The 7931-nt window shown below is 36.7% G+C and overlaps 1 protein-coding gene across 1 annotated transcript; it reads right to left on the bottom strand.

Annotated features, from left to right (window-relative positions):
* Window positions 1-3914: 3914 nt before the first annotated feature.
* On the bottom strand, window positions 3915-4570 carry INS49_002991 (uncharacterized protein; the record flags this gene model as incomplete). Its single annotated transcript, XM_043163791.1, has 2 exons — window positions 3915-4351; window positions 4411-4570. 2 exons carry the CDS (start codon window positions 4568-4570, stop codon window positions 3915-3917), a joined length of 597 nt encoding a protein of 198 aa, XP_043032297.1.
* Window positions 4571-7931: the final 3361 nt, after the last annotated feature.

Below are 7931 nucleotides of genomic sequence, written 5' to 3'. Positions count from 1 at the left end.
TAATCTTAAGAAGCTTAAGAAGCCTTCCTTGCAATACCCTTAATTATTAATGCCTTTGCTTATAATTAGTATATTAAAAAGCCCTCCTTATAATACCCTTAAAAGCCCTTTATAAGGCATCCTTAATTATTAACGCCCTTACTTATAACTATTATAAAAAGCTCTTGCTTAGCATTTTTAAGAAATCCTTAAAAAGCCTTTACTTAGCACTCTTAAGAAGCCCTTGCTTAATACCTTTAAGAAGCCCTTGTTTATAATTAACGCCCCTTAAAGCACTTATGCAATACCGTTAGGGCTTATAACTCTTTAAAAACCCTTTAAGCACTTAATAAAACTAAAACTTTAAAGTATTAATAAACAATGGTTCTTTTAAGCGATTTATGCACTTAATTAATATGCTTAATTAAATATTTTAAAGTATTAGTTAGCAAAAGCAAGCAATTAATATAATTATCTTATTTATTTAATTAGCTTAAAATTATTAAGGGGAATAATTAAGATTTATTATGAATTTAGCTATATAAATAACTTAATTAAACCTTTAAAATATTTACTTTTTAATAATAATTAATATTTAATTAATAAGCATAACCTTCCCTTTTTTTAATACCCTTTTTATTAATGCCCTTTAATAAGATCTTAAGCATAAATTGCCTTAAAGCTAATAAAGGTTAGTTTATTAAGCAATAATAGCATTTAAGCGCTATTATTTATGGGTAAATGGTTTAAGAGTTGATTATTAGTTTATAAGCATAGCGCAAGAACGTTCTTTCCCTTTTCTTTGCCTTATAATTAATTATTATAAAATTTGCCTTAATAATAATAAAAACAGCAATAGCTTTAATGATAGCAATAATGCCTTATTATTATATAAAAGTAGTGCCTGCTATTAAGTAAAAGTAGCCTTATTATTAAGCAAAAGTAATGCCTGCCATTAAGCAAAAGTGGCCCTGCCACTAAGCAAGAATGACCTTATTACTAAGTAAGAGTAGTGCCTTTTATTATGCAAGAATAGCGTTTATTATAGCCGTGAAAGTAGCGTTTAGCATTAGCTATAAAAAAAAAGCTATTAAAGTAATAATTAATTAATTAAAGCATAGTATTTAAATATTTTAAAGTTTTAAAGTATTAGCAATTAAATGATTTAATTAAGCGATTTAAGCACTTAAAATGTTTAAGTATATTTATATTTAAATACTTATACTTAACTTATTAAAGCAATGGCTATAAAGCACTTAACTTATTATAGCCCTTTAAAGGATAAGATATTTATATTAATTAAGCAATTTAATTAGCTTAGTAATGATTTAAAGGAAAAGCATAATTTTAAAGCATATATATGTATATATATAAAAGATTATTAATGTAAGAATAATATATATAGGCATGGCATGCTTATGTAATAAATGTATATGCAATGTATAAATTTAAAGGTGCATGGTTTAAACTAATCTTATTAATAGCAGCTATTAGTTAGTGCCAATTGGCTGCTAATTAGTAGTTATATGCTTTGCATATAGATTATTATAGCTAGCCTATAGCTAAATGGGGAAAGGCTATAGCTTTGCTGCAACCTACCCTTTATATTATAGCTAAATTAATTACTTATATAATAATTACCTGTTATCGCCCTTACTCTCCGTATATACGGTACCTATTGACATTATAAAAAGCTAAAGTTTTTTATATATCTTATTATATACTTTAAAGCATTTAAAATAAAAATTTATAATATTAAAGTATTTATAATTATTAATAACTTTATTATATATATTAAAATATTAGTATATAATATTATTATATTTTCCTTATTATTATTAAAAATTTTAATAACTTCTTTATTTATAACTTAATTTATAATAATTTATTTCTTACCCTTTTTTTATTCTTAATTAATTTTATATTTAATAAGCTTTGCATAATTAATATATAAATAATTAATAAATATAAAGTTTTATATATAGCATTAAGTGCATTTTTTATTACTTAATATAAAGTTAGTATTTATTAATGCAAACTTTATAGCCTTTTTTATACCCTTTAATGCTAACCTTTTTTATATAAAGAAAAAATAAGCTTTAAATTATTTAATCTTTATATAAAAAATAATATTTATTATCTTAAGTTTAATTTTAAAAAATATTATAAAATTTTAGCTACTTAAGTTATTAATAATATTATTTATAATATTTAGCAATATTATTAAAAAAAAGAAGCCTTTAACTTTATTACTTTTAAAAAGTAACTTTATTAACTTCTTAATTAATTATCTTAATATTAAGATTTTAATATAAAGTTTTATTTAAAGATTTTAAAAGGCATTTAAATAGCTTTATAAATTAAAGCCATCCTTATATTGCAAATTTATTAATTAATAAAAAAGATAAATAGTTAAGTTATTAATATTATAATTAAATTAATTAGCTAATATTCTTTAAGCATTAAAAAGTTTTCCGCATAATATAATAAATATTATAAGGCTTAAATATATTAAACTTAAAAGCATAATAAAGGCTTAATTATTAAGCTTTTCCTATTTTATAAAGGCTGCACCCTTATTTAATTATTTCTTAATGCTTATAATATATTTATTAAGGCTAATAAATTAAAAGCTATAACTTTATACTGCTCTTTAATTTAAAAAGTTCTTTCCTTTTAAGTTTAACTTTAAGAAAAATAATAAGTTAAGCTTAAAATTAAGTATATTTAATATCTTTTAAATAATATTTATATATTTTTAAGCATATTTTAAATAATATTTATATATTTATTTATTTATAATAATTAGTATTAATTAATATAAATAAATAAATAAAAAAGGAGTAAATAATTAAAATATTAAATAAGGTAAAAATGCTAAATTATTATAAGTTATTATTAACTATAATAGTTATTATAAGGTATAATAATAATATATAGGCAAAGGCTAGCATAGCAATATTAAAATCCTAATAATTTAAGTATAAAAATAATTATAAAAATAAAGGTATTAATATTTTCTAATATTTTAAAATATCTTAAGCAATGCTTAGCTTATAACTTAATAAAGCAATGAAGTAAATAATAATTAATTATTATTATTAAGGAGAGAAATTTCCCCGCTATTAAACGCTCAAAAGGAGCCTATTTATAGGCTAGCGCTAGCGTATGGGCATACAACCCTCGCACCTTCCAACGAAGTATAGTAAACTAATGGCGCAAGTGGTTAGCCGCAGTTGGCGATGATCAACCACAAGGAAAAGGAGTGAAACTCTTTTGCGCGAAACTTACTTTTGTGACATGATATGAGGAGGAGGGCAAATTTCTGGCAGGTGATTTGGATCATATCGCAAATGTGGTGGTGAATGAGTTCGCCAAAGATCAAGGCGTCCCTTGAGGTCCTTCAGGGCTGCCTCAGTTATTGGTCGACTACGTCTTAAGTAAACTTAAACAATGATGTCATTTATAATGACCGGGCTTCGGCCATACTATGTTTTTTAAATTAACTGTTCATTGGTTTATTTGCTGTTTACTTAGCTTTCTAATTATCCCTTAATAGCCTTAAGCTTATATATAAAGTTGCATATGGCTTTAAATATATTTTCATTTTTTTTAAATAAAGAAATATTATAATCCCTCTTTTACTTATATTTTTAATTACTTTTCAATCCTTTAAAAGGATATTTAATTATTAATAATAAAGTAGTAAATTTAATAAAACGTAATATTATTATATTTCTTTATATTACTTATTTTATTATAAATATTATCTTTATCTTTATTTAAGAGTTACTTGGCGGAATGTGCGCACAAAACGATAAGGAGGAACTCGGAGTAGTATCGCCCGCCAGTTGCCATATCACCTGTTCATTTGGTCTTTAACACGGTTCAAGTCGCAATATGAAGACCCAGCCGGGTCAGAAGAACCTGAATACTTACGCATGAAAGCTGGACGATAAACCCACATAAACATTGGAGATACCCAGGTCCAGTGAATCTGCAAGAGCTTCGCTAGTGTCGGCCGGGGAATACCAGTCTCGCCGGCGATGTTGCCCAGCGCATATGTTTCCCAGATCGATGACTCTTTTGAGTAAGAAGATAAAAAAGTTCGGGCGCTCATCATCGATGAGAAATTGTCGCAAGTCGACGATAAAGACGTCGGTGTGGCCACTCTGGCGGATTGTGCACGGCCCGTAATAACATATCGTGCCATGTTCGTCGACGCTTAGGTCAGTCGCAATCCGGTCCTCAGGTGGGATTGATATCGTAAGATGGGTCTGCACTGGCTCCGTGCTGAGCACCGTATCATGTTCCCCGAGGTTCTGGCCAGAGGATGTGATAGTGGGCCATGGATGGTCCTCCACGAGGGATTCTGGTGCATGTTCAGCTAGGTTTGGGCCTGTTTCGGGAGATGTGCGCGCCCCAGGGGACCGAACAGGATTGCTGTCAACAGGTGAAGAGGGTTCAGGAGCTTCGGAGATGGAGGAAGAGCCTCTTCGAAGTTCGTTAATGGTTCTTTCGGCATCCTGAAGGCCTTTTGCCATTGCAAGTACTTAAGACATTGGCGGAGCTTTGTCGTATCGGCAATCATCGTGATATACTTCGCAGGTCTTACAGGTAGGCTGGCTGCCTTCGCACCGAACCTGTGAGCCAACAAGAATGAGCGTAAAATTTCGAGAGTTTTGTCAATTTGGGCATGCCAAGGCTTTTCTTTTTTCTCTGTTTTTCCCATTTTGGCGTACCTTTCTTGCGCGACAGTTGGCACATGTTAATCCCTTAGATTTTCGATTGCCGTGGGTCCGTTGTCGGCGAGGATTTGTGGCAGGTATTTGGGCGTTTTTGACGCGGTCTTGGAATAATTTCCCAGATGAAGACTTCCGAATCAGAAGTACAAACACCGCTTGAGAAACTAGAGACGGCTTCAAGTTGCGTTGACGATCAGGCTCTGTATCTGCGAGACTGCTAAGACGTTGCAGCTCCACATCTTTCCCCGCACCATGGGTTCTCCATCCCCAGCTTTCTCCGTTTCTCGATCCCCGCATCCAGAAGATGGATGTGACCCCTGTGTCAAAGCACCGAGGCTGCCAATCAACACTCTCGGCGTTTGGCCGCGGTGACCTTCCGCGGCGGAACCTCCCAGAGGTCGCAGAGCGAGTGACCCGAAGCCTGCTATGCCTAGACATGTATTACCTATGACGCGTTCCGCGCTGCCGCTTTCTTGATTGGTTATGTGAGCCGCGCCGCACTGGCAGCCTGGAAGGTCCTGACCGGTACCTTTCCTAACTGCTGGACAGTGATCAGGCAGTTATGTGTGCTGTAGCCCCTGGCTGAGGGGGCAGTGCAGCAACAGCGAGCTGGGCGCCTTCGTGCGTACTGGCCAACCTATGATGCCCAATCCGGTTCACCGGGTGTTACGCTCAAGGTTGGCGTGATTTCCTAGGATGCTTGAACGAGAACTATATGCTATTGCTTGAGGTAGCCATGGTCATGCTGGTGGATGCGATTCTGGTATACGGCGCCCACACGGATGGCTGTACCTGCACGGTGACTGGTATTACAAAGAGGCTTTGAGACCAGTCATGAAGCTGTACTGGTCATGAGGAGGAGGATGCTGGCCAGTATTTATATGTGACCAGTTACCACGGGAAGAGCAATGACTGGTTATGTAGTTGGTCACCCAGGGCCCAGGCATCCCGTCGCTGTTTAGTCAGCAGATCATGCTCCGTTTTAGTAGGGGCTGCGGACTGAAGGTCTTGTTGCAAAATGTTCCCCCTGACCATCCGCCAAAAACCAGCCCACAAAGCGTCGTGCGTCGGCCCACCCTGCTCTTTCTATACGCCCACCATTAACAACCATGCACATGGACCGCAAGCCGCAGAATTCAACTGCTACCGTGGTGCAAGTCCAGCGGCGATTGACCATCACTGACTACACTTTGGACCATGTCGATCTTCGGAATTTCTGTCCCGTCGACTTTGACACCTCATGCGAATGCCATGGACTCTCGCAAACAAGAACAGGGCTCGGCCAGCTGTGTAAGCTGCCAGTGGAGATCCTTACCGACATCCTTCTGGACCTCGACGTACTGAGCTTGCTCGCGTTCAGGCAGACCAGCCATGCCGCTATCATTTTTGTTGATAACTTAGCCAAATACTCGGTCATACGGCAACATTGTCCTGACATCCTCCGGGCCGCCTTGGCCATTCGTGCCAATTCCTTCAGCTGCAACACGCTCTACGAAACTCTCGCTACGCATTGCTGTGCGACATGCAATCGACCAGGAAATTACCTGTACCTTATCACGTGTAAACGCGTTTGTTATTTCTGCTTCAGGGGACATGTAGACTACATGCCCATGTCGTCAACCAGGGCCGCCAAGTGTTCTGGTCTGTCATTAAAAGAGGTCCAGAAGCGATTGGCTCACGTCCACAGCATTCCGGGACGATATGGAGGCTTGACGGGCCGAAAGTTTCCATCGAGGAAGCTCCTTTTTGATCGCCAGGCTGTGATAGAGGCCGGTGTGTTTGAGCGGGATCCTGCAATAGGCACCGTCAAGGAAGACACGCACGATCCCAGACGCCACATGGCCATAATCACGATACCTTACCTAGGCCGTTCGATTCAAACGCCAGTAGACTGGGGTCTATATTGCCTCAGCTGCACCAGTTCTAGCGATCCGGCAACGCATTTTCGGAATCATTACACTGCTCAGGGCATCTTGGACCACATCGATCACCATCATCCAGGGGCAGTTTTGCAGCTGGTGCCTGACCGCAACAGGGCTCGTCCGTGGGACTTTATAGAATGAGCGTCCGAAGAGACATGGAAAAATCTGCCCTCGCAGAGAAGCTGCTCTGGGATCAGGCGGACAACAGACACCTCAACACCACTGAGGCTTCGGCCACACTGTGTTTTTTTTTTAATTAACTGTTCATTAGTCTGTTTGCTATCTGCTTAGCTTTCCAACTATTCCTTAGCCTTGAGCTCTTATATAAAGTTGCAAACGGCTTGATATATTTGCTGATGGTCCTTTGGGGGAGAAATTTTAAAACCCCCTTTTTTGCCCTTAATTCTTAATTAGTTTTTAATTATTAATGTGATGGGCTTGGGCTGGAAGCCCAAGCCTTATATAGTGTGGCTAGGTAATCCAAGGGAGCTTAAATTATTACATACCTTTTAGCTTAAATGGTTAAAAGGTTGCTGCTTTTGCAGCTTATGGAAGAAGGCGCTAGCCAGCCTGCAGCCCCTTTAGGGCCAGCCCATAACAAATAATCCAAGCTCTAGGGTTAAGAGTTCAAGTCATGATCTCACCCAACCATGAAGAAGATCTCTGGCTTGAAAAGGCAATGTTACGGGTGAGCCTTAGGGGTAGTTATACCACTATATAAGGAGGGAGCCCTGGAGGAAGGGGCTATGTAATGGGCTTAAGCTGAAAGCTTAAGCCTTATATAATGTGGCTAGGTAATCCAAGGGAGCTTGAATTATTATGTACCTTTTGGCTTAAATGGTTAAAAGGTTGCTGCTTTTGTAGCTTATGGAAGAAGGCGCTAGCCAGCCTGCAGCCCCTTTAGGGCCAGCCCATAACAATTAATAATGAAAAAGTAAATTTAAAGTAATATAATATAACTATACTTTTTTTACATTATTTCTTTTATTTTAAATATTATATTTACTTTTTTAAAAAGTTTTATAATAACTTTATATTATTTCTGGGTGGATTACCTTGTGTGGTAAAACCCCCCTGCTCCGCTGATTGCTTTTATTGGCTAAGTGCAGCTAGGTGTGGCACAGCTTGCATGTGCCCTGGAGCTCCCTGCAACTGCTTGTGGATGTACTGCTTATCGCTTATCTGTTAAGGCTGTTGCTAGGCAGCTTATCGCTTACCGGCTTTCATAAACAGAGCCCCACTCGTCTAGCCCCAACCCGACTGTGCGAACTTGTCGTCCACCAAC

This window comes from Diaporthe citri, assembly GCF_014595645.1.
Source record: "Diaporthe citri strain NFHF-8-4 chromosome Unknown scaffold_1, whole genome shotgun sequence".
Classification (NCBI taxonomy): domain Eukaryota; kingdom Fungi; phylum Ascomycota; class Sordariomycetes; order Diaporthales; family Diaporthaceae; genus Diaporthe; species Diaporthe citri.
Note: the sequence above shows the minus strand (reverse complement) of the source record. Positions and strands in the feature narration are given on the sequence as shown.